This window comes from Saccharomycodes ludwigii, chromosome V (genome assembly GCF_020623625.1).
Source record: "Saccharomycodes ludwigii strain NBRC 1722 chromosome V, whole genome shotgun sequence".
Taxonomy (NCBI): Eukaryota; Fungi; Ascomycota; class Saccharomycetes; order Saccharomycodales; family Saccharomycodaceae; genus Saccharomycodes; species Saccharomycodes ludwigii.
In genome coordinates, this window is record NC_060204.1 from 1,144,242 (window position 1) to 1,170,449 (window position 26,208).

General features: G+C 30.4%; 14 protein-coding genes across 14 annotated transcripts; 9 read left to right on the plus strand and 5 right to left on the minus strand.

The window, feature by feature from the left end:
• Positions 1-252: 252 nt before the first annotated feature.
• On the plus strand, positions 253-1,314 carry URA4 (dihydroorotase; the record flags this gene model as incomplete). The annotated part of the gene is made up of 1 exon (XM_046081621.1): positions 253-1,314. The coding sequence occupies one exon, from the start codon at positions 253-255 to the stop codon at positions 1,312-1,314; it is 1,062 nt and encodes a 353-aa protein (XP_045933918.1).
• A 99-nt stretch (positions 1,315-1,413) lies between these two features.
• On the minus strand, positions 1,414-1,884 carry RPN13 (proteasome regulatory particle lid subunit RPN13; the record flags this gene model as incomplete). The annotated part of the gene is made up of 1 exon (XM_046078959.1): positions 1,414-1,884. The coding sequence occupies one exon, from the start codon at positions 1,882-1,884 to the stop codon at positions 1,414-1,416; it is 471 nt and encodes a 156-aa protein (XP_045933919.1).
• A 456-nt stretch (positions 1,885-2,340) lies between these two features.
• On the minus strand, positions 2,341-2,721 carry ACP1 (acyl carrier protein; the record flags this gene model as incomplete). Its single annotated transcript, XM_046078958.1, has 1 exon — positions 2,341-2,721. The coding sequence occupies one exon, from the start codon at positions 2,719-2,721 to the stop codon at positions 2,341-2,343; it is 381 nt and encodes a 126-aa protein (XP_045933920.1).
• Positions 2,722-3,381: 660 nt separating this feature from the next.
• Positions 3,382-4,440, plus strand: SDS22 (type 1 protein phosphatase-activating protein SDS22; the record flags this gene model as incomplete). Its single annotated transcript, XM_046078957.1, has 1 exon — positions 3,382-4,440. One exon carries the CDS (start codon positions 3,382-3,384, stop codon positions 4,438-4,440), a length of 1,059 nt encoding a protein of 352 aa, XP_045933921.1.
• A 446-nt stretch (positions 4,441-4,886) lies between these two features.
• Positions 4,887-6,314, plus strand: MST1 (threonine--tRNA ligase MST1; the record flags this gene model as incomplete). Its single annotated transcript, XM_046078956.1, has 1 exon — positions 4,887-6,314. The coding sequence occupies one exon, from the start codon at positions 4,887-4,889 to the stop codon at positions 6,312-6,314; it is 1,428 nt and encodes a 475-aa protein (XP_045933922.1).
• A 48-nt stretch (positions 6,315-6,362) lies between these two features.
• ATG17 (protein kinase regulatory subunit ATG17) lies at positions 6,363-7,613 on the minus strand (the record flags this gene model as incomplete). The annotated part of the gene is made up of 1 exon (XM_046078955.1): positions 6,363-7,613. The coding sequence occupies one exon, from the start codon at positions 7,611-7,613 to the stop codon at positions 6,363-6,365; it is 1,251 nt and encodes a 416-aa protein (XP_045933923.1).
• Positions 7,614-7,955: 342 nt separating this feature from the next.
• SPP382 (mRNA splicing protein SPP382) lies at positions 7,956-9,992 on the plus strand (the record flags this gene model as incomplete). The annotated part of the gene is made up of 1 exon (XM_046078954.1): positions 7,956-9,992. The coding sequence occupies one exon, from the start codon at positions 7,956-7,958 to the stop codon at positions 9,990-9,992; it is 2,037 nt and encodes a 678-aa protein (XP_045933924.1).
• A 310-nt stretch (positions 9,993-10,302) lies between these two features.
• Positions 10,303-11,778, minus strand: MIA40 (Mia40p; the record flags this gene model as incomplete). The annotated part of the gene is made up of 1 exon (XM_046078953.1): positions 10,303-11,778. The coding sequence occupies one exon, from the start codon at positions 11,776-11,778 to the stop codon at positions 10,303-10,305; it is 1,476 nt and encodes a 491-aa protein (XP_045933925.1).
• A 694-nt stretch (positions 11,779-12,472) lies between these two features.
• Positions 12,473-13,102, plus strand: YKT6 (palmitoyltransferase YKT6; the record flags this gene model as incomplete). Its single annotated transcript, XM_046078952.1, has 1 exon — positions 12,473-13,102. The coding sequence occupies one exon, from the start codon at positions 12,473-12,475 to the stop codon at positions 13,100-13,102; it is 630 nt and encodes a 209-aa protein (XP_045933926.1).
• An 877-nt stretch (positions 13,103-13,979) lies between these two features.
• Positions 13,980-15,809, plus strand: CYB2 (L-lactate dehydrogenase (cytochrome); the record flags this gene model as incomplete). The annotated part of the gene is made up of 1 exon (XM_046078951.1): positions 13,980-15,809. One exon carries the CDS (start codon positions 13,980-13,982, stop codon positions 15,807-15,809), a length of 1,830 nt encoding a protein of 609 aa, XP_045933927.1.
• A 541-nt stretch (positions 15,810-16,350) lies between these two features.
• On the plus strand, positions 16,351-20,895 carry TUS1 (Rho family guanine nucleotide exchange factor TUS1; the record flags this gene model as incomplete). The annotated part of the gene is made up of 1 exon (XM_046078950.1): positions 16,351-20,895. The coding sequence occupies one exon, from the start codon at positions 16,351-16,353 to the stop codon at positions 20,893-20,895; it is 4,545 nt and encodes a 1,514-aa protein (XP_045933928.1).
• Positions 20,896-21,319: 424 nt separating this feature from the next.
• TDA5 (Tda5p) lies at positions 21,320-22,399 on the plus strand (the record flags this gene model as incomplete). The annotated part of the gene is made up of 1 exon (XM_046078949.1): positions 21,320-22,399. One exon carries the CDS (start codon positions 21,320-21,322, stop codon positions 22,397-22,399), a length of 1,080 nt encoding a protein of 359 aa, XP_045933929.1.
• Positions 22,400-22,459: 60 nt separating this feature from the next.
• Positions 22,460-22,987, minus strand: SPC2 (signal peptidase complex subunit SPC2; the record flags this gene model as incomplete). Its single annotated transcript, XM_046078948.1, has 1 exon — positions 22,460-22,987. One exon carries the CDS (start codon positions 22,985-22,987, stop codon positions 22,460-22,462), a length of 528 nt encoding a protein of 175 aa, XP_045933930.1.
• Positions 22,988-23,836: 849 nt separating this feature from the next.
• Positions 23,837-26,164, plus strand: MAG2 (RING-type E3 ubiquitin transferase MAG2; the record flags this gene model as incomplete). Its single annotated transcript, XM_046078947.1, has 1 exon — positions 23,837-26,164. One exon carries the CDS (start codon positions 23,837-23,839, stop codon positions 26,162-26,164), a length of 2,328 nt encoding a protein of 775 aa, XP_045933931.1.
• Positions 26,165-26,208: the final 44 nt, after the last annotated feature.

A 26,208-nucleotide genomic window follows, 5' to 3' on the forward strand; every position in this document is an offset into this window, starting at 1 on the left:
AAAACATTGAACTTAAAAAAAAAAAAAAAAAAAAAAAGAAAAGTTAAAATGACAAAACAGTATCTATTTATAATTTTTTTTTTTTTTTTTTTTTTTTTTTATAAAATTTTTTTTTTTTTCAGTTGGTAAATTAATGCAACGCTTTACCGAAAACACATTCATATGCCTAATCGTATTAAAAAATATCATATCTAGAAAAAAAAAAAAAAAATTCAATTAATAAAAGTATAAGGTATTACAGCTAGAATAAAAATGTCTCAGCAACAATATGATTTAGGAGTTACTTGCGATATGCATGTTCACGTACGTGACGGTAAAATGTGCGAGTTAATCACACCAACTATTAAAGCTGGTGGCATTTCGGTTGCTTATATAATGCCAAATTTACAACCACCAATCACAACAATCGATAGAGTTGTTGAATATAAAGCACGCTTAGAAGCTTTGAGTCCAGATACTACTTTTTTAATGAGTTTTTATTTAAATGAACAGTTGAGCCCAGAACTAGTCGCTAAAGCTGCTGATATGAAATGTATCCAAGGCATCAAATGTTATCCAGCTGGTGTTACTACAAATTCCAACCAAGGTGTTGATCCAAACGATTTTACTAAGTTTTATCCAATTTTTCAAGTTATGGCTGAAAAAAACTTGGTTTTAAATATACATGGTGAAAAACCGCCGGTCAAGGACGGAGATATCACTGTATTAAATGCGGAAATTGAATTTTTGCCAGCTTTGGAAAAATTGCACAGGGATTTCCCAAATTTAAAAATAATTTTGGAGCATTGTACCACAGCTGAAGCTGTTGAAATGATTGAAAGAATCAGCAGCGAAAATGTTGCTGCCACGATTACAGCACATCACTTAAGCTTGACTATTGATGATTGGTGTGGTAACCCAATCAATTTTTGTAAACCGGTTGCCAAATTGCCCAAGGACAAAAGAAGATTAATTGAGGCGGCTACATCTGGGAAGCCATGGTTTTTTTTTGGTTCAGATTCTGCACCCCACCCAATTGAAAATAAAAGCAAATGTTGTGGTTGTGCTGCCGGTGTGTATACTTCTGAATATTGTATTCCCTACTTGGCGCAAGTTTTTGAACAACAGGGGAAATTAGATAACTTGTCTAAATTTGTCAGTTTCAACCCTTTGAAATTTTATAGATTATTAAACGATGAACATATTATGAACAAACCACATTGCATTTTATATAAAGAAGAGCAAACAGTTGTAGCGGAAATCATTAAAGACGATATTAAGGTTGTCCCATTTAAAGCAGGGGAAAAATTAAACTGGAATGTTAAGTGGGAGTAAATTTTTTTTTTTTTTTTTTTTTTTTTTATATGTAAAATTTTTTTATTATATGAATTAAATAAGATACAAATGAACCGTTTGTTAATAATATCAATACTATCAATATTCCCCAGACATCACTTTATTAATATCCAAAATAAGCTTTTCATCCTTATCACTCAATTCATTTAATTTCTTGTTAGAATCTGTTTTATCCTGTAACCAAAAAAATTGTTTTTCACCACTACTAAACAATAATACAAAACATCTACCATTAGTACAAGAATCTATCTTTTGCCAACTATTTTCACCTGGTAACAACACATATTCAATATCTTCTACGGGGGTAACTGATTTTTCAGTTGGAGTCCACTTAAAATTATACATTTTCAGATCTTCCTCCTCTTCATCCATATTTTGGTCTTCTTCCTCATCCTCATTTTTTACTGGGATCATTGTAATTAAACCCTTTATAGGTTTAGGTGTTATTATTTTAGTTTCTTCATCGAAAGAACAGATGCCTGCTCTAAATTTAAGCTGTTGCTTTGGAATTGGCGTTGTTATTGATGATTTGGTTACAGCAACAGACATGGTTTTTAATCGTTTGAATATTTTTTTTCTTTTTTTTTTTTTTTTTTTCTGTAATTCAATTGACAAAAAGTAGGTTATAAAGTTTGAATTACTTTTTATCTTTTTGTTTTATACAAAAGTGGCAAAAGTAAAAAGAAATGAAAAAAAAAAAAAAAAAGGGAAGCACTCTTCCCTAATACCGAATATTTTATATGGAATTACCGGAAACTACATTGTTCGGACACACATATATATATATATATATATTCCCTTTTTACTCAAGGAAAAAACTCGTCATATACAATTGCAAAAGGAAACAGAAATAATGATACGAAGGAATAGGTTTAGGGATTTACTTATTATAATATTAGGAATGAAACAGATTATTTACAGCCGTCTTTTTATATATATATGTATATATAATATATAAAGAAAAGAAAGATTTTATAGTTTTATTACTCACACAAACAACAAATACTAATTGGCTTCTGGATTAGAAGAAATGTAATTAATGGTTTCACCAACACTTTTCAACTCATCAGCAACTTTGTCTGGGATTTCAATATCAAACTCTTCCTCAACAGCAACTAATAATTCCACAGTATCTAAACTATCTAAACCTAAATCTTTGTGGAAAGTAGTTTGTGCAGTAATATTTTCCTTAGCAGCAGTAGCTTTGTCAAAAGATTTAACAACATCAATTACTCTTTTGGTGATATCATCTTTACTTAGAGTACTAGCAGCAGAGTAAAATCTTAATGCACCAGTATTAATCCCAGTGGTGGCAGTTTTAAATAACAATGATTTTTGTTGTTGTTTGGCAATAATAGCACTTTGTTTTAAAACAGTTCTGAACATTTTCTTTTCTCTGGATATTTTTTTTTGTGATTGATATAAGATAATTATTATTATTATTATTATTATATAGTTTATTGAAAGAAGTTAAAAGAGAGAAATAGAAAATTGAGATTAAATTATTTGATTTGTCACAAGCAAAAATAAAAAAAAAAAATTAAAAAAAAGAGAGAGAGAGAGAGAGAAAAAGAACGGATACATTTCTCATTTATTTTATTTATATTTATATATATATATATATGTGGTGCACAGGTGTAGTGCAGTTTACTATTCAATAAATAAAAAAAAGGAAAAAAGGAAAAAAGGAAAAAAGGAAAAAAGGAAAAAAGAAAAAAGAAAAAAGAAAAAAACAATTTTTTTTTTATAGGAGGCCATTTAACTCCGGCTTGTCTTTCTTTCCGAAGTGTAATCCGAGTCTTTATGTCCGTATGTGGCTTTCCTTTCCTTTCCTTTCCTTTTTTTTTCCCTTTATTAAAACCAAAGGCCCCTTTTTTTTTCTCTTCCTTTCCAATCTTTTATTAACAATGTAATCAGTTAAATTAAATACATAAATAAATCCTTATTTGTTATTATCATATTATATATACATACATACTATAACATCTACATTAAACACTCGCCAAATACTAAAAGAAAGAAAGAAAGAAATAAAATATCATATATATGACTGAAGATACTATTAACAAGGCTCAACAAGAAATCGAAGATAATGCCAATAAAAGTCTTGTGACTATTAATCACTCAACTAATCAGAAGGGAGAACACCCAGAAGTTCCTGAAGAAGAACTTATTAAAGCCGACGGTGAATTGACCGCGGATATGGATCCAGAAACAACCACTACTATAGATTTAATACATTGTAGAATTAGATCTTTAGAAGCTTTGAATCTCTACAGGTTTTATAAATTGGTTGCCTTGAATTTACGCACAAATTTAATTCAAAGTATTAGTGAAGTAGAAGTTTTACCCGCTGCTACCATCGAAGAACTGGATTTCTACGACAATAGAATTAAACACATTTCACACAACATAAAGAAACTAACCAATTTGAAAAATTTAGATTTGAGTTTTAATAGAATCAAACATTTAAAAAACATTGCTGGTCTAACCAATTTGGAAAATTTGTATTTGGTAGCAAATGAAATCGAAACCATTGAAGATAATGCATTAGTCAATTTACCCAAATTAACCAACCTAGAATTGGGTGGCAATTCGTTACACAAAATTCAAGGATTATCTGCTTTGCCTAGTTTAGAGGAATTATGGTTGGGGAAAAATTCCATAAGAAGATTAGAAAACTTACAATATTTGCAAAATTTAAGAATATTAAGTATACAAAGTAATAAATTGAAGAAAATTCAAGGTTTAGAACAATTATCAAATTTGGAAGAATTATATCTATCCCATAATTTCATTGAAAAAATTGAAAATTTAGATAAAAATTTAAAACTAACCACACTAGATGTTACATCGAACAAATTAACCAGATTGGAGAATTTAAGTCATTTAACTGAACTAACTGATTTATGGCTGTCTTATAATAAAATTGACATGACTTTTGAGGAAATAAACAAGGAAATTGGTCATTTAAATAAATTGGAAACTATTTACTTGGAAGGTAATCCAATTCAATTGAAAAACCCAACCTCTTATAGAAGAAAATTAATATTAAATTTAGGAACCAGTCTAGAGAAAATTGATGCTACTTACATTAAAAGTTGATTTTTTGTAAAGTTTAAATCCAAAAAAATGTCTATATTTTTTAACATGAACTTTTAAAAAAAAAAAATAAAAAAAAATGTATAAATGTAATTGGTTTAAAAAAGAAAAAAAAAAAAACTTTTGTAATGATATATCAATTTCTTTTGTGAATTTCCTTTGGTTTTTATTTTTATATATATTTTTATTTTTGATTTTCTGTCATAGAATTATTTTTTGTATGGAAAAGTTCTTTTTTTTTTTTTTTGCAGTAAGCTTCAAATCGTACAAAAAAATAATGTTAAAATTAAAATATTTTTTACAAAGTTTATAACTTCATAACTTGTCATTTGATGGGCCAAATGTTATTAATGCATATACTTTTATACCAATAGATATTAAAAAACTGAAAAGAAAAAAAAAAAAAAAAAAAATAACAAAAAAAGAAACTCCCCGTTATCCTTTAAAAGATGCTAAAAATATCAAAGGTATCTCCAACCATTCACAAGTGCTTTGAACCACCAATATTGCCATTATCAAGAACAACAATAAGATTGCACTCTACTATCCCAACCCAACCCTCTAAACCCCACTTGAAAGATTCAGCAACTAACACTTCCCATGAAATTTCAAAAAATCAACAATTGTTCTTTACAGATCCAATTTCACCTGGATCCGTGTTTTTTTTGCCCAATGGGGTTAAGATTTTTAACAAATTGGTTTCATTTATGAAACTTCAACAAGAATATAAGTACGGTTTTAAAGAAGTGATTACCCCGATAATATATAAGAAATCATTATGGGAAACATCCGGTCATTGGTCCAATTATAAAGATGATATGTTTAAAGTGGAATCTCAAAACCAAGAAAAAGAAGAATACGGTTTAAAGCCAATGAATTGTCCGGGCCATTGTGTTGTTTTTGATAAATTCGATAGAAGCTATACCGAATTACCACTGCGATTCAGTGATTTTTCGCCATTACACAGAAATGAAGCAAGTGGTGCTTTAAGTGGCTTAACGAGGGTCAGGAAATTCCATCAAGACGATGGCCATATTTTTTGTACACCAGATCAGGTAGAACAAGAAATTGTTAAATGTTTAGAATTGGTTGAATTGGCTTATACAAAAATTTTCAAGTTTGATACTATTAATAATAAACAAAAACAGCCTTATAGCTTAACACTGTCCACTAGACCACAAGATAAGTACATTGGCGATTTAAAAATTTGGGACCATGCAGAAAATATTTTGAAAAAAATTTTAAAAGAAAATGGCAAACCTTGGTCCGTCAATGAGGGTGATGGTGCATTTTACGGCCCTAAAATTGATATTAAAATTACTGACCATGTGGGAAAACAACATCAAGTTGCCACTATTCAGCTAGATTTCCAACTACCAGAAAGATTTAATTTACGTTACAAAGACAAAAATAACACTTATAAAAGACCCATTATGATCCATAGAGCGGTTTTTGGTTCTATTGAAAGATTCATGGCCATGTTGCTTGATTCCAACAAGGGTGCTTGGCCCTTTTGGTTAAACCCCTTCCAAGCCATTGTCATACCAGTAAATACTAAAAATGAAAAAGTCATGCTTACTTGTAAGGAAACAATGGAAAAATTAAGAAATACGTCAAGCAAAACAGAAGATGCATTATCCCCTGTTCTATTAAATAGTTTTCACTTTAATGTGGATATGGACGCTAGATCGGAGTCTGTAGGATACAGAATTAGAGATGCCTTAGCTAAAAACTATTCCTACTTGATAATAATCGGCGATAAAGAAGTAGAAACAGGAAAAGTAGCCATTAGAACTAATTCATCCAGAGAATTAGAACATCTAAGTGTAGATGAAATTTTTGCCAAATTCTCTGAATTAGAAAAAAATTATTTGTAAATATTTAGCATATATATATATATATATGTAGGTAGGTATCCTTATTACTTATTCCTTTTTAACACTAAAATTAATTGTATATAATGGATCCAAATCCGAAATTCCATTTGGCCAAATATTTTCAGGCAAATAGTCACCATTTTCTTGTAAAAATAAACGTCTCGCCTGTGAATCTTGCTCATTTAAAAGTTGCAATTTCTCCTTACATGCAGTCATTATTTTTTCCATTTGAATGGCAACTTCTCTTCTTCTTTCTACCTCTTGGAGCAAACTATGATAACTTGAAATGAATTTTTCATAATAGCTGCATAACTCTTTAATACTATCAAGTTCAATTGAACAGTCACTTTTATATTGATCCACGATATCCGATAATCCAATGAAAATATTTAAATGACTTTCAAATTTAATAAACTCGTCTACTATATTACTCATACTTGTTTTAATTTCACCTTTCCTCTTGTTAATACCCTTTTCAATGAAAAAATTAGTTACATCATCAGAAATTTGGAAAACATCATTTATAATCTCGTTTAAAGATCCAAATATTGAATCTAATTTCAAGTCATCATCAGCAACTACAGAATATAAAGTATCATCTTTTAACAGCATATTGCATTTATCAAAATGTGATGTTATTGAATTTAAAAAGTTTGTTAAATCAAGCTCTACAGCTTCAATATTGTCACTAAATTTCTGTATACTAGCCAAATTCTCTTCGGAATATTGTACATCGATCAAAGTAGTGAGGTTTTCCAGTTTTTCACTCTTTAGATTTTTACTTACTTTGTTCAAAATAAATTTATATTTTCCCTCAATAAGATTAACTTGCTGTTTCAACACTGGTATATCTGCCAATCTTTTTTGAAGCACCTCTAAATTTTCTACACTTACAAAATCGGCTAGAGTTTTTTTGCCATTACTCTTTGGAATTGTATTTTCACTAGTCTCAAAGTTTTTCTTTCCCAAAGTGTATGGTGTATCTTGCAATTTTTTAAATTTTAGATTCAATTCATTTTGCCATTCAATTAAATCACTAAATAACTTTTGGAAAACTTCTTTTTTCCACTTGGTTTCAATTAACTTGGACCCAACTTCTATTTTTAATATAGTGGTTTCTAGTAATTTACATTGATTTGTTATACAATTTAATGCAAAAGTGTGTTTATTGTATGATTTATCCCATTCGTTTAGTTTATGTTTAACTTGATTTAATGTGTTATTTGCATCTCCACATAGTGCTTGGGATCGTAATAAAATTGAAGTTGCATTATTCAATAATTCTTCTTTTGTTTTCATTTTCCTCTTCTTCTTCTTTGTCTGTTTCCTCCTCCCAACATCCTCCTGTTTGATATAAATTGATAAGAATATTTATAATTTTATTAAAGTTATTTTAATATTAAAGTTCAATTTTATGTTTTATACTATTAAAAAAAAAAAAAAAAACATTAAGGGTGGAAAGAACTTTTTTTTTTCTTTTTTTTTTCTAGGCATTTATTAAACTTCATAAGCATATTGAGTATTTCATCATAAAAAGAAGATAGTTGTATCACATAACTAAACCGGAAAAATAATAAGCAACTAAAACAATAATTATCAACTACATTGGTTTGACAAATAGATATTAACTTTAATAACTTAATGAACTCTTTTTCATGGACTGATCCCGATAATAGTACCAAAAACAAACTAGTCAATTTGAAGAACAATAACAATGACAATGACCTTAAAACCATGGGCTTAGAATCAAAGTATGGTGTTGGGGCCAAACTCTTGATGAAAATGGGCTATGTTGCAGGCAATGGATTAGGAAAACATAGCGACGGGATAGTTACCCCGGTGGAAACGGTGAAAAGAGTTAAAGGTGTAGGATTAGGAATGTTTACAGCAAAAAATGATTACTTGGAAGGTGAAAGTGAAAGTGAAAGTGAAAGTGAAAGCGATGAAGAACTTATAATTCATGGTATAGAATTCAAGAGTGGAGAAGTATTGAAATCTGCACATGAGCAAGAATTTGAACATATAAAATCGAAGCTAAAAGAATTAAAGGTTTCTAATGAACGATTGGAAAACATAAATTCGATAATTGAACTAAAGAGCTTATATTTCAAATTAAATACATTGAAAAATAGAATAACAAAATTCGAACAACAGGAATCACAAGAACTACAAAATAAGGCTGTAATAACAAAAAAAAAAGAGATTTTACAAAGAATTAAAAATATAGATATACTTGACGAACTTTACAACCAAAAGCTTATTACAGATATCATAATCACAGAAGTATTCACGCCATGGCAGAAAGACGATTTGCTATTGTATATTTTCAATATGATGCTATCTAATGATAAAGCCAACATACACGAATTAGATTACTTATTGTACCCTAATAATCAAATATTAAAATTTATGAACCATTGTTTAAACTGTAAAAATATCGAAGATGGGAATATGTTGAAGCTTCAAACCAAACTTTATCAACTACTATCACCTACAATTGAAGATATTTTAAAAAAATTTCTAACAACAAAATCAAATAAGGAGATTTCATTAGTTATAACGTTACTATTAGATTATGAAAATGTATTGAAATTTATCTCAACCACTGGAAATCATACTGGTAACTATTGCTATTATAATTACCTAGTTAACAAGTATATCACACCAAGGATACGAGATGTAATCTTCAGAGAATGGAATATTTTGGAAGACACATATACCCTCTCTACATGGTTCAAAGATTTTCAAATCATTATACCTGAAGCACAATATAGTATACTTTCAGATACAATAGTGGATAAATTTGTAGCATATTTAGACAATTGGTACCATAGAGATCCCTTATTGCCAACACAAGTGCTAGAACTAATAGAAAATGTATGTGCAAGCGGCAGTAATAATATAAACGTAGCTAAAATTTTAAATGAACACAAGTTTATCGAGAACAAGTTCCTAAAGCAGGTTTATCGGAAATATTTTGATTTGAATGCGGATTTACTTAATGACGAAAAATTAAGTCTCTATTTTTTTGCCAAATTAAAAGAATGCCAACCCATTTTAAAATATGGAGATTTTTACGACTTGATAATTTATCATTGTCTCAATGAAATTGCACAATATGCTTATATTTGGTTTATTTATCAAGGAGAAGATTTTTACGACAAGGGTGTTACTTGGTGTAAGTGGATCTTAGATCTGGTACCGGATGATATAGACGTTAAAAACGAAAATAAATTGAAGGAAATACATCTGTGGCTTGCTAACCCTTCAGTAGATAAAATAATTTATAGTGAACAATTGAATTTTGAAGGTTTGTCCCTTTTGAATACAAGTAATACAAATACTACGAGTACCACAGAATACAACATCGAGAATATCCCATTGATTAGGATAAAACCCACATTTAAAGAAGTCGTTGAGGATTATTGTGAGGAACACGGAAGGATATTACAAAGATCGACCGAAACATATTTTTTCCGAGAAAATCATGGCGGTACGTCATCAACTAAAATGTATCCTTTATATTATATAACGAGTTTTACGAATACCACCACCTCTAAGAAAAAAAGGATTAAATGCTTTATAAGCAATAACGATTGTTTATGGATAAATTATGACCAGGATCCAGATCATTATAAAAAAGTATTTTTGTATGAATTAGAAAGTGATTTTTTTTGACTTTATATCCAGACCCAATTCTGGTACTACCAATAATTTTCTTTAGGAATATTATAATTTTTATTTATTTATATTTATTTATTAATTATCTAATTTGCAATTCTTTTATTGGAAAAAAAAAAAGAAAAGGAAGGAAAAAAGTTCATAGAGGATCATAATGATATATATAATCAATATTTATATACAGACACACAATTTAAAGAGGGGATTTTTTTTTTTTTTTTTTTTTTTTTTTATAACTATATGTTCAATCTTTTTAAAATATAATTTACTGTCTCGTTTTATTAATTATTGCCCCTTAATAATTGAATTATTCAGAAGAAGCAACAATAGCTTCATCTTCCTCTTGTTCAGCTTTTTGCATTGCTTCATCTTGTTCAGCTTTTTGCATTGCTTCATCGTCATCCTTCAATTGTTCAACATAATGTTCTGGGTGTTCCCTAAAACAATTTTGCATATTTTGGAATTTTTCCACACAATCAATACCTTTTGGTTCAGCTTCTGAATAAACAAAACAACTAAATGCTTCCTTAAATTGTTCACCACATGGACCATGGGCCATGCCGCCCAAACAAGGACAATCCCAATTTATTTCGCCAGTTTCTGGGTTATAGGCAGTTTCTCGTTTTTCACCTTCTGGGGTCTTAACAGGGGTAGCAGAGGAACCAGTCGTAACAGAATCACCATTAGAAGTGGCAGCGGCAGCGGCGCCAGCAGCAGCGCCAGCGGCAGCAGCAACTTTGACAGGATCAATATCTTGAACTATCTCCTCTTCGACAATTACCACAGGTTCTTCACTTTGCTCACTTTCATTTTCTGAAAAACCATTGTTTGTAGTTGCAGTAGCAATAATTACGGGTTCTTCTTGGACAATATTTTCTTCAACTTTACTTAGTACATTACTGCCGAAAGGTTTATCATTAGAAGTGGAAAAAGAAACGTCATCATTTGCAAGGTCTTGTTTCAATCCTTCGGTGACTTTAATTGGAATTTCCTGTACAATAACAATGGAATCTTGATCATCCGCGGTTGGTTGCTCATTAGATTCTGTGGTAACATCGGTGTTATCACTCTTATCTTCTTGGTTGGCTGGTTCCAAAGTAGCCTCTTCTATTTCTACAGCAATTGGTTCCTCGGTTTTTTCATCAACAAAAACATCAGCTTCAACAACTTCAATACCTTTTTCTACTGGTGTTGTAGCGTCTGATGTTGTATTTTCAGGTGTAACTTCGGGAGTTGTATTTTCAGGAGTTGTATTTTCAGGAGTTGCTTCAGGAGTTGTGTTTTCAGGTTTAACTTCAGATGTTGTATTTTCAGGAGTTGTGTTTTCAGGTTTAACTTCAGATGTTGTATTTTCAGGAGTTGCTTCAGGGGTTGTATTTTCAGGGGTTGCTTCAGGAGTTGTATTTTCAGGTTTAACTTCAGATGTTGTAGCCTCAGATGTTGCAACTTCCGGTTCTGCCTGCTCCGGTTCTGCCTGCTCCGGTTCTACCTGCTCTGGTTCTTCCTCTTTCTTTTCCCTTTTAATACCTAACGATTCACCAAAAACGTAAAAAATTGCTAAACCAACTGAAGCACCAGCTAAAAACAAACCCGGTAGTTTATTTGGGATTTCTTCATTACTACCATTATGGAAATTACTATTGTATCTCTTAGTAACGACAGTAGGCCTAGTACTAATATTTGGAAAAACAAGAGTAGTGGGCCTAACACCATGAGTGCTTAGTAATCTCCTAATTGCACGGTTTGCAATGGATTTATTAGAATAACAATAATTACGTAACATAAAGGCTGGTTTATTATTATCAATTGATTAATTTTTATTTCACTGAGATTAATTTTTTTTTTTTTTTTCATGATGGTAAGCAATAATAGTGTAAAATGATACAAATAAATGAGAATAACATTATGTTGAAGAGAAAGAAAATAAAATTAAAGTTATAGTAAAGTAGTAACAAGTAAAAAAAAAAACAGAAACAGAAACAGCAAAAGACAAAAAAAAAAAAGACTCCTATTTATATGTATTATGCCCTTATTTATTTTTTTTATTTTCTTTTTTTCCCTTTAAATTATTACTAATGATAATATGATTGATGACAATAAATTGTGTTTCCTTTCCTCTCGGACGTTGTACAATCGGTAAAAATATAAACGCTACAAAATGTAATAGCTGAATGTAATAATTGCCACTATTGCACTTTTATTAAAAATGGTCCAATTGGACAAGCAACTCAATAAAAAAAAAAAAAAAAAAAATACTCGGATTTATCTACACTCGGTCTATGAAAAAAAAAAGAGAGAGAAGAAAAAAAAGGCATTACGCAGTAAAATAAGACTTTTCGATTTTATATGTTCGTTTATTTCTTTTTAACTACTGCAGATAAACAATTCAAAAAATATCCAACAGTTTACCATTTTAATAACAACAACAAAGAGAAGAAAAGAAAAAGAGTAAATCACTTGCCAAAACAACACATATAATGAAGATTTATTACATAGGTATATTGAAACATTTTGAAAATAAAAACAATAGTGCTGATAGCACCGCAACAGAAATATGTAGTTCCAAAAATTTATCTGACTTTGGGTTTTTTGAAAGATCAAGTGTTTCTCAATTCATGTCCTTTTTCAGTAACACTGTAGCCAGTAGAACAGGTCCTAACAAAAGACAAAGTATACAGGAGGGCGATAACTATGTAGGCCATGTGTACACTAGAAGTGAAGGTATAACTGGTGTTTTAATTACTGATAAGGAGTACCCAGTTAGGGCAGCCTATACCTTATTAAACAAGATATTAGAAGATTTTCTAGTAATAGCACCTAATTGGAAAACTGATGCCCCTGATAATGCCAATATTCCACCAACATTACAAGGCACCTTGGACAATTACATTAATAAATATCAAGACCCAAGCCAAGCAGATTCTTTATTAAAAGTTCAACAAGAGTTAGACGAAACTAAGATTGTCTTGCACAAAACTATAGAAGGTGTTTTACAAAGAGGAGAAAATTTAGACAATTTAGTTGATAAGTCACATGATTTAACTGCATCTTCTAAAATGTTTTATAAACAAGCTAAGAAAACCAATTCTTGTTGTGTACTTATGTAGAAAGAACGGAAGTCAAATTTTCTTTTTCTCTTTTTTTTGTTTTTTTATTATTATAATGATAGAAAGAGAATTAGTCTTTAAAAATTAGTGCAGCTTAGCCACTGTACTGATTATTTATTATGTACCAAGAAGAGCAGTTTTACGTTGTTTAGAAAAAAAACTTTTTATTTTTTTTTTTTTTATTTTTTTTTTAATTTTTTTTTGCCACCGGAAACATGGTGTCAACTCGGTGTAAGGAATCCTCCAAACCGAAACTGTGGAATTGTCCCGAACAGCAGACAAATGATTGTCACTTCCTTTTCCCCTTTTTTTAATTAGCAAAGAAAAAAAGCGTGGGTAATTTGACAAGCGTGGGATATTATTATGTTACGGATAGAAGAAAAATGGAGGTTAGACGTGGGTGGTGGTGATGATCGGGAAGGGGGGAAAAATTACTCCCGATAATCTTCTCTACTAAATTTCATATCAATTTCTTATGTTTTTTTTTTTTTTTTAGTTATTTTCTAATAAAACAATGGGATATTGAAACTATAAACTAAATCTCTGTATCTATCATGCAACCTTTTATTTACTATCATAGATTTCCCTTCGTCCTCTCCTTCCAGAATTATTAATGAAAAATGAAAAAAAAAAAAATAAAAAAAAAATATCATATAAACAAAGAAATTATATAAATGCTAAAGATATTTTGTAAGACATGACAAATCAATAACTTTAAAAGTTCAGAAGAATTATTCCCACTTTTTGTATTTTGTATCTCTCTCCTTTCTTTTCAAATATTTTCTTTTTTTCCTCTTATTATCATATGAAACTTCGACTCTACAAAAAATAGTCAATATCTAAAACTACTTAGACGAGAGTAGCACAGATAAGCACAATGTATAAAAGACTAATAAGCAAGAAAGTTTACCTTAATACTTTTAACAGTAAAGCTAATTTTACTGGCAAGTATTTATCTGCGCCAAAATGTTCATTCAATTGTATACGAGGATATTCCAAATTTAATGGCAATTACAATGTCCACAGCGCTAAGAAATATGACAACAACAACAACAACAACAACTCCAGGTTTTCCCTCTTTGCTGCTGTTGCGGCCGCGGTAATTACAGTTGGTACGACAGCTATAATAACTAGTAATAAGAGTGATGCCAGCTTTTTATCCAATACTTCTTCTGTTTTAAATAAACCGCCAATTGATCCAAAGGAAGTTGTGAAACACAACAAACCAGATGATTGTTGGATTGTCATCAACAATGTTGTTTATGATCTGACAGATTTTATTGCCAAGCATCCAGGTGGTCCCGACATTATTCAATCCAATGCTGGTAAAGATGTTTCTGCTATCTTCAATCCATTACATGCAAGCGATGTCATTGATAAATATATCAAGCCTGAATGTCAATTAGGTCCACTAAAAGAACCATTACCTGAATCCTATATTTGCCCACCATTGACACCAGGTGAAACTGCCGAAGATGTTGCTAGGAAAGCCGAGTTAAGAGACAAATTGCCACCACTAGACTCATTAATTAACCTTTACGATTTCGAATATTTAGCCTCCCAAATTTTGACTAAACAAGCCTGGGGTTATTATAGTTCTGCTGCGGATGATGAAGTCACCTACAGAGAAAACCATGCTGCCTATCACCGTATCTTTTTTAAACCAAGAATTTTAATCAACGTCAAGGAATGTGATTTATCAACTACCATGCTAGGAACAAAAATGGATTTACCATTTTATGTTTCCGCTACAGCATTGTGTAAATTAGGTAACCCAAGTGAAGGTGAAAAAGATATTGCCAGAGGATGTGGTATGGGTGAATTTAATTTAACTCAAATGATTTCCACGTTGGCTAGTTGTTCATTGAAGGAAATTGTTGAGGCCAAAGTTAATGATAAACAAACTCAGTGGTTTCAATTGTATGTGAACGCTGATAGAAAGATCACTGACAACTTAATCAAAAATGTAGAAGAACTAGGTTTAAAGGCAATTTTTGTTACTGTTGATGCTCCAAGTTTGGGCAGAAGAGAAAAGGATATGAAAATTAAGTTTGATCCTTCAAAAACACCTGAAATCACTAATGAGGATAAATCACACAAAAAACAACAAAACACTAGAGGTGCCTCGAAAGCTCTATCTACTTTTATTGATCCATCTTTGACTTGGAATGATGTTATTGACATTAAGAAGAAAACCAAATTGCCTGTTGTAATTAAAGGTGTTCAGTGTACAGCCGATATCCTAAAAGCAGCTGAAATTGGTGTCGATGGCGTTGTTTTATCAAATCATGGGGGTAGACAGTTAGATTTTTCAAGAGCCCCAATCGAAGTATTGGCTGAAGCCATGCCTATTTTAAAAGAAAAAGGCTTGGACAAGAAATTGGAGGTGTATATTGACGGTGGTGTTCGTCGTGGTACCGATGTTTTAAAGGCCTTGTGTTTGGGTGCCAAGGGTGTTGGCTTAGGTAGACCATTCCTATATGCCAATAGTTGTTACGGTAAAGACGGTGTCAACAGATTGAAAGAGATGTTGGCCGATGAAATTGAAATGAATATGAGATTATTGGGTGTCACTAAAATTAGCGATTTAAAACCTGAGTATTTGGATATGATTAGTTTGCATGCCAGATCCGTTAATGTTCCAAAAGATAATTTATATCAAGAAGTTTATATTCCTAGCACTACTGTTGAATTTTTAGATGAATAAAAAAAAACACTTTGTAGTTTATAAAGCGTGACAAAAAAAAAAAAAAAACAATAATATATTTACTTTATAATTCTATTTATTCTTTTAATACCATTTATCTATAATGCGTATATATATTTTTTTGACTTAATTTTTCGATACCTTAAAACTAAGGACATTATTATTTTAGGATTTATCAAAGTTGGTATTCAACATTTTACAGAAAAAATAGTCACGTTTTCATTAATTTTTTGTAGTTGACAATTTAAACATTTTCGGAAAAATGCTACTAGCCCTAATTTATGGTTTATTTATTGATTCATTACCTATATTATATAAATATATATATATATATATATTTTTAATAAAAGGGGGCAGTGAAAAAGTCTTTTCTTTCTTTTCCTTTTCCTTTTTTTTTTTTTTTTTTTTTTTTCCTTTTTGATCAACATCTTGCCGCTGTAGTTAAGCTACTAGCAAATCACAAAAAAATATAAAAAATAAAAGAGAAAAATTCATTTATTGTTACACATTTAAATTATATTTTATAAAACACTCTGTAAAAATGATCACAGATAAGAATATGAGTGTGCGTAGCAGTTCTAGTAACCCATATCTGAAACATAGTTTTAACCACAACAACAATGAAACTCATAATAACAATGGGGAAGATTCCATTTTTAAACTACCGCAGCTACCACCTTTAGGCAAAACACCAATAGAACTGATTAAATCATTAAAAAATCATAAAACAAGAAGTATAGAAAGTCTAGGATCTTCACATTCCATTTTGAACGAAAATGACAAAATATATAATCTACCTCCTGTCCCCCCACCAAAGGACTATGATTACGCCGAACTGGCCAAAAAATCAAAATTTGGGTCCAAAAAACATCATAGTTCTCATAGTGTTAGCCATAGCCAGCATCATTCTGGACATGTTAGACCTCTACCACTTAGAATACCCTCAGATACTTTTGCTACTTACACCAATTCACACACTAATCCGCATCCCGATAATGAAATCTGTAAAAACAAAGAAAATATACACTCGCCGTTTTCCTCCCCATCATCATCATCATCATCATCATCCACAGCTCGAGACTATATATCTCCATTTATCGGCGAGTCAAGCATGCCTTCTTTAAAATCACAAAGACAAACAACTACAGCATCCAGACATCATTTTGAACAATATAATTCTCCATTTGTCAATGATGACTCCTTATATGACAGCATTGTGCTACCTCCAAGAAATGAAAAGAATTCTATATCTGATTCCCCCTCTTTTTCTTCCCCTCCTTCTTCTTCCTCTTCCTCCTCTTCTCCCCCTGCTCCCCCTGCCCCTTCCTCTTCTCGTGTTTCTTCTTCAAAAGATATTGAAATAATGGAAACTGAAGAATTAGTCGATTTTGTAAATAATGTGCTCCCACCATGGTCACAACAATCACACAATCTTGTGCATAACAATGAATCTAATGTGATTACACCTACAAGTACTGTTTTTAGAATACAATCTAACGACTTTAAACAAATGAATAGTTCAACAACAAATGCAAGTAGTAGTAATGGTACGATTAGAAGCAACAACACCCTAAAGAGACTAAATTATGATAGTAATAATAATATGAGATACCCTTCGTCTAATTACACTTTCAGTACTGGCAGCCAAAAGACAATAACCACAGGAGGAAGTAGAGGTAATGCACTATTATCGGATTATAATACCACAACCAACACCAACATTAATAATAGAAACAGCCATCTAAGACTTAACAGTTTTAATAGCGTTTTGGGCGCTAAGCCATTACAGGAAGTTCCAAGTGTTAATATGCCTACACAACCCTTTAGTATTGATTTAATAGACGATTTAAAATTATATCAATGCAAATCCATCTATAATTTAAGTGATATTTATGAATGGCTATTAAAAATATATTTTGAATGGTTTAACGAGTATATTTTTTATAAATTTGATTTTTTCCAATTGGTACAGTTATTGTTGGAATTTCAATTACCCACTTTTCATGATCAAGATGTTTTAGATTCAAATGTTGATAGAATTATAGAAAGTTTAATTTTGCAAGAAGCGATACGTTTTGAGGATCAGTTGCAACAAGAAGAAAATAGCAACGGCGACGAAATAACCATTGTCGTTGCAGGGTTAAACATATCTGGTGTCTTTACTGGGTTATTACCTTGCTATAGCTGCAACCATGGTCAAAAAGACAATAACACGGCATACAAATACGCGTGTTATTCGAATACTTGTCAATTGTTTTTAAAAGAAAGGGAAAGTTCTTTAAAACACAACAATAGTGTAGGTAATAGCAACAGTCAAAACAGGAAAGGTAATGCCAAACTTAGTAACAGAACTATTGGAATCTGGTCTGATTATTGGCACTTAACTTCAGAGGAGTTGCATGAAATTAATCCAAGGGAAGTTAAAAGACAAAGTTTTATATTTGATTTGATTATATTAGAGGAAAAATCCATGAATTTAGCTAACGCTGCTGTAGAAATATATGGAAGAAACTTTGAACCTGATTTACTACCCAAAGATCCTACTTTCTACACTTTAGCATTTGAGATTTTTGTCCCGTTGATCAATTTACACATGGAACATCTTTCAAATCCGATATTCCATAAATTAGAAACAAGGGGGAAATTTATTGATGGTGTAGGGAAGATATATTTGAAATGGTGTCATGAAGCTCGGCAAATTTATATAGAATATGCTGAAGCAATGGCTACGGTTCATGAAATTATTAATTGGGAAAAAAAAAATCATAGTAGATTTTCCATTTGGTTGCAAAAAATGGATAATTCACCTGAAATCACCAAATCTAAAATATATTATGATGTTGTGTTTTTTGGTGGGTTTTTCAAAAGTTTACAGAATATTCCCGTTACTTTAAACTCCATTCTGAAAAATACTGACAAGTCCATGGAAGATTATGATTATCTATGTATGGCTATTCAAGAGATCGAGAGATTGAATTCCATAGTTGACAAGGTGCATGGGGAAGCGGTTGATAGAAGGAAAGTTATCAGGTTGTCTAGACAATTGATTATTGGAAATACGCTTGGTTACGCCAATCTTGGTACCACTGCGACTAAAACAATCACCGTATCTGGAACTAGACCATTAGATGCTAATCTGATGGAGGATGATACCGAAGAAAGAAGTGCAAACGATACTTTGGATTTAAGATTGAATGAAAAATCAAGAAGATTAATTCAAGATGGTATACTTTTGAAAAAAAGAGACTTGTGGTTGGAACCTTCTCAAGTGCATGTATTTTTATTAGACAATTACTTTTTGATTACCGAACCTATCAAGAAAACTTTGGATTTGAAATATAAATTACTTGAAAGGCCTATTCCAATTGATTATTTAAGCTTAGAGACCAAACAAATAGATGATGGTAATGGTAGTTTGCCTTCCACACCCATAGCTCCAATTGGTAACTTTAATAGATCGTTTGTGTCTTCTCCAGCGACTAATATTCCACTCATGTCTACCTTACAACATAAATTTTTATCCTCATCTACTAACGTTAACGGTAATAGTACTGAAAATGTGAGTACTGTTTCAAGTTCAATAACTTCTAGCTCTGACTATGATCATAATTCAAACAGTCAACAACAATTTCATTTTAAAATAAGAAACACAGCTACCAATGAATCTTTTACGTTTACGACTAATAATCAAGCTGAAACAGTTTCTTGGTTGCAGGCTCTATTATCTGTATTAAAGTCTAAAAATGCGGAGAATGGCAAGTCTCAAATTTTTAAATTAGAATGTCTAAATGATATGTTTGTGTATGAAGATAGAAGTGCACCGACCAATTTGCCAGTTACAACAGATGGTTCAGTTATTGATGCAGCATTAAAGAAGTTTTACCCCAATGGAATAGTGGCGGCTACAGTAAATAGTGAGGGGATTAAGGGAAGCGTCTTGTTTGCTTGTAAATTCACTTATGAAGGCAGAATATTCATTCTATGTGCCATATCTCATGGGATCTATATGACCGAGGTGAATAAAAAAACTAGCTGGAAACTAATTTTAAAGATAAATAAAATTAAAAGTTTGGTTGTTAATTTAAAATTTAACATGTTATTTGTATTGTACGATAGGAAGTTAATTTATTTTAGTGTGCCGAGTATAATGCTTGCGTATTGCAATTCTGTCAAATATTTAACACAGAATCAATTGGTTGGAATATTGATTGCAGATAAAGTGTCATATTTCACCATTGCTGAAAATTTTGAGAATTCAAGACACTTGGTCTATGAAAAAAAGGGCATTTTATATTTTATGACTCCGGAATATGATAGGATTGATAATACAGTGAGGTTTTTCAAGTTGTTTAAGAGTTATAAACTACCAGCAAATACATTATCTTTTCAGGATGATGAAGTAGAGCATTTGGTTGTTTTTAATAAAAGTTTTATAGTTTGTTGCTCTAAAGGCGTCTTCCTATTTAATGAGTCATTTAACGAATCCGGTATTCAGTTACCAACAATTCCGTCACAAGTAACTCATGGTGATAGTACTTATAATTACGATGGGAGTCACCATGGCGTTTCACTGGATGGCAATTCTGTAGCAACCAGTAGCCATAGCGGTATCTCTTCATCCTCTTCCAGTTCTTCATCGGTATCGGTTGATAGTTCAAAATCGAAGGAGAAAATGCTAAAATTTGTTAGAAACGATATTTTGAATAATAAAACAAAGCCAAAGGGGTGTTTTAAGTTGAGTACAACAGGTGAGTATGTAGTAATATATGATGAAGCCGTTATTAAAATGAACAAACATGGTGTGGTTACAGATTGGAGATCAGATATATTAGTGTTAGATTTTTACTGTCACAATTGTTCAATGAATAACGAGTTTTTAATTTTATGTGGTGAAAATTTGATACAAATATATGATTTTAGTGGTGATAATATTAGAACCACCAATTTGAATAGACTCACACCGGTTCAAATCATCAAGGGTAAGAGAATTAAGTTAGTAAGCAGTGGAAATATCGATGACACAATTATAAGTTTAAGTCACCCCATGATTTTGGGTAGGCAATTGGTAATTGCATTTCATAACTAGATGGATGGAACACATTTTTTGTTAACAATGGTTATAATACTTTGTATACTTTCTTTGGTGCACAAATAATATGTGCTTAGAACCTTTGCTATTGAGGCTATAAAGAAAGACAAAAAAAAAAAAAAAAAAAAAAAAAAAGAAATGCTTTATCAGACGTTGGCGTGTTAATTATCAAATTCTGTAAGTTATGTGCTTCTGGACTAGAGAGTGACGTATTTTTTTTTTTTCGTTGCTTTTTTTTTTTTTTTTTTTTTTTTTTTTTTTTTTTTTTTTTTTTGTGAAAAGTGTATGATAAACTTTTTTGAATGCAACTTTTTATTTTTTTTTTTTTTTTTTTTTTTTAAATACATATATATATATATGCAGTGACATCAACAATGTTATAAGTAGAACTAAAGACAATAAGAAATTATACTAATTGAACATGCATTTGCGATCGAATAAAAATGTTATGAACATTGATACATTGACATATTATTTACTTTATATACCGATTTTTAAATATTATGGCATAATAACAATTGCATTAAATCTAGGAATCATACTCATATATGGCATTGACTTTCATTTTAATTTATCCATCATAATATCCATTTTAGTCATAAGTATAACCCAAGCCATTATTAAAGTAAATCAGTGGTGCAAAAAAAATAATGGTGGTAAAAATGAATGGATACCATTAAGTAAACGTGAAAATGTCTCAATTAATGTTGTAGTAACGGGAGGAGGTAATGGGTTAGGCCTAAAAATAGTTGAAAGTTTGATATCAAGATATAGTAACAATAAAACTATTAGCAACCTAAATAATTTAAAAATGAGCATTATTGTAATAGACAAAGAAATACCTGTTGGTATTACGAGTACTAAAAATTTATCGGTTGAAGTACATTATATAAAGCATGATTTTAAAAATGCTCCAAATCAAAACTTATATAAAAAAATATTGGAAAAATTTGACAACAGTAACAGCAATAGTATCAACGTTTTAATTAATAACGCTGCTATTAGGTATAAATTTGATGAATTGTACAATATTGAAGATGATATAATTAGAGAAAACTTTCAAGTTAATGTGTTCAGTCCCGTGAGTTTGATAAAAATGTTGAAACCAAATTATTTAATTACGATATCTAGCGTTTTAGGACTTATTGCGCCGAGTAATTGCTCGGTATATGCAGCTACAAAATCAGCATTATTGTCATTTCATGATTCATGGATACATGAAAGACGTGAAAGACGTGGATTACTAGTTTTGCCTGGTCAATTGAAGGATACCGATATGTTCAGAAATATTACACCACCGAAACCATTTTTTGCACCATTAGTTGATATTAATCAATTAGTTAATGAAATACTTTTAAAATTAGAAATAGGTGAGTGTGGTGAATTATGCATGCCGCTCTATGTAAATTTTATGAGCATTTTGAGATGTTTACCTTATTTTATGGTTGAAATATTAAGAAAATTCAGTGGTGTAGATGATTGTAAAGAAGAAAATTTTTAAAATAAGCATGGTGAATTTATGTAATTTTATACATATTATAAAATAGTTTTTTTTTGGCAATTATAATTTTTTTTTATTGACTATATTTTGTAATTTTTGTATGAATAGATCCACTTGCAAAATCCCATCTTCGGTGAAGACCTCATTAATCTTAATTTCACCCTTAATTATCTGATTATTTAGTGAGACATTCAATTTGTATTCTGGTGAATAGTTTGATAAAGTTGTTTGGACTTCAATTTTATCTTGTGGTTTTTTATTAGCATGTGCAACATAGACTTTATTCTGATCTATATATTTGGTAAACCACCAATAGATTATAGATAATATAGAGTAAGCGATTACCAATACTGTTTGGTATGATAACGTCTCCTGAAATTTAAACTTCTTATCTAAATAAAAACTTGCACCAGCGATTGTAACCATAATTACACCCATAAATAACTTTATATCTTGATTGATATAAAGTTGTTTATAATGGAACTGTTCATTGAAAATTTCTTGTAAAGTGTTGTCTAATAATTCCTTAACTTCTGCTGAAGAATTAACATTATTAACTTTCTTTATAGTTGAAGAAGACGAGGTCATTTCTTTTTTTTTTTTCCTTCTTTTTTGTTTGTAAGAATTATACTATGATTATAAATGATATAGTTTTTCTTTTAATTTTAGTTTGCATTAGAAATATAAACAAGTTAACATTAAAAGTGTTTTTACAAACATTGTTAAATTTTATTTACACTTTTTTTTTTCGTTAAAATAAATAACATTTTTATTTCTAAAGGAATATCCGGACAGTGAGAATTATTATGGATTAGCGCATTTTCGGGATTCCTTTTTTTTTCAAAAATTACAAATGGCATGCCGCCACTCACCACGCCTCACGTTTAAATTACCATTAATTATTATTATTATTTCTTTCTTTCTTTCTTTTTCTTTTCTTTGGAACTTTAAGAAATCTAAGTTAATAAAGGGGAAATTAATTAAATAAATAAATAAATAAATAAAAAGCTGCTCTCTCTCTCTTTATCAATTAACTTTTACAATTAATACAATTTATCTCAGTTTTTTTTTTTTTTTTTTTTTTTTTTTTTGATAATCAAATAACTATAATTGTAAATAATTAAACAAAATCATACAATTAAAACTCACATCATTAAAAAAGAAAAACGAACTTTGACTACTATTTGGTTCGGTTCCTAGTACTTTATTAAGACAGCCAGTAGGAAGCAGACAAACATACAAAAAAAAAAAAAAAAAAGAAGGAGACATCACTATTTTATTTCTATTTGTTATTATCCTTTTTTTAAAAATAACTAATTCACTTTTCCTATTTCCTTTCCCCCACCTTCTCACATTTTATAGGTAACTACTATAAAATATTAACAATCGATCTTTATCACTCAAATATATTTATTTATATTTGCACTTGACCCTTTAATGGAGACAGATTTTCAAAATTCAATATTACTACTGACTCCTAATAATAAAAACAATACCATGGCCGATAAGACTAAATTTAATTCCAATGCGCAAAGTTTTAGCCCCAAAATAGGAATAAATAATAATAGCAATGGGAATATGAATAATCTTGATACTAGTCTTAATGGTATTGGGAAATCAAGCGTTTCTAATAACAACCAAAATACCTTAAAGAAGCAAAAAAAGTTTTTGGATGATAGCTATAGCAAAAACAAAAGTATGCATCATAGAAATAATAATAAACCGTACAAAAATAATGAACCGCTTTACCATAGAAATAATAATAATAATAATAGAGGTAAGAAGAATAGAAAAAATAACACCGTTATTCCTATTACATCTTCTGTTCCTAATGAAGTAGCTTTACCGGATTTTGAACAAACTTTACAAGACGAGTTGTTAAATGGACATTTCAAACCTCGTGGTAGGAAAACTCAGATATCTATAAATCATTTATTAGATTTTCAATTCTCTGATATCGATAAAAAAACACATCAGTATCAACAGCAGAATCACCACCGATGCCATGGGAACGACAGGTTTAATACTCCCTTCAAGGAACGATTGCATTTGCATGGTGAATCTTTTATTAATGCAACTTGCAAGTTTATTGTCAATGATAACTACACCTATGAAGACCAGTTCAATGATCCCAATTTACCCATTCCAAGAGAAAAGATATTTAGAGTTGTTACTACTTTAAATAAACAAGCGTGTCCCATCTGTTTATCTGATGATATTGTCGCACCAAGAATGGTTTCTTGTGGCCACATATTTTGCTGTTGTTGTTTGTATCAATTCTTCAAGCAAGATTTAGAAAACAAAAATAAAACTACACAGAGTAACAACTCTGATGTGTTGCGAAACAAGCACACCCGTAAATACTACGAATGTCCCATCTGTTCCTCAATTATAAAAAGACATACTGTTTTGCCCGTTTTATCTAACAATTCATTAATAACACATAAAGATTTATCGTCATTGTCTTCTATTAATGCCACCACTCTGCCTACTGTTAAAGTTAATGATACTGTGAATTTTCAGCTAATGTGTAGACCACACGGCTCGGTAATGGCCTTGCCCGTTATTTTTGGTATTGATCCGGAGCGTTGTACTTATCCACCAAGCATCAATACGCCATTAATTATCGAATATACCCGTATTTTTAAATCCTCTATAAGCGACCAAATTGAATTCTACAAACAAGATATAAAAGATATCAGGGCGCAAGCTGAATTGGATAGGTTGATGTATGGTGATAAGGGGATAATTGCCAAATTGGTAGAAGATGAAATAAACGATGAAATTGAAAAATTAATGGTTGAAATTATGAACACAGATAATAAACAGCAGTTTGATGTAAATGCCACTGATGATGATAATAATAATAATAATAATAATAATAATACAAAGGCTATTGATTTGAAAAGTATTTACAATGACTCTAATGCTTATTTTTATTATGAATATATTGACCCAAGCAATAACCAAAGATTTTTTTTATCTGCCCTAGATATAAAACTTTTACGAACCACGTATCAGTCTTATTTCAAATTCCCTGTAGTTTTAGGTTTAAAAATAGAAAATATCCATACTGATCATGTTGTAACTGAATCTGGTGTTAGAAAATATAGATTTTTCAGTCATTTACCATTAGGTACTGAGTTTAATTTAGTAGATATAGACTGGAGGAAATTAATTATATCAGATAGCGATAATAATGATGGCTCAGATTTAATTATTCCTCAAAATGTCTATGAATCTTTTGCTAATGAATTACGTTTAAGAAGGTCAAATACTTGTAAAAAAAAAATTAGAGAAGACAAGGAAAAAAAGCTCTATGAAAGGCAATTAGAACAAAAGCATCTGGAATTTTATCAAAAGGAGAATGGCATTAAAGCAGGCAGGGATTCAACAATATATCCTAGTAGTACTATTTCTGGATATAGTTTACCTGATTTAGAACATGTGACGGATACTTCTACAAGACCAAACGGAAATGGAAACGAAGACGCTTTGATTAAAAATAGCGGTCTAGTTAAGAAGACTATATGGGGCACTGTTATCCCAATCTCAGAGGAAGAAGTCAATAAGGATAAAGAATCTTTGGAAGACTGGGTATCCCCAGAAGTTTTAGAAGAATTGAAAAAATTAAAAATAAACAATTCAAATATAAAAACAGAAAGCGACAGTAATAATGATAAGGGAAATAAAAACAATAATAACAAGAAAAAAAAGAAGAAGAAATTGACACTTTTTTCTAACTCTTCCCGAGCTAATTTTTAATTAGAGATTTTTATCATGTATCTGGAATCTCTGAATTAATAACG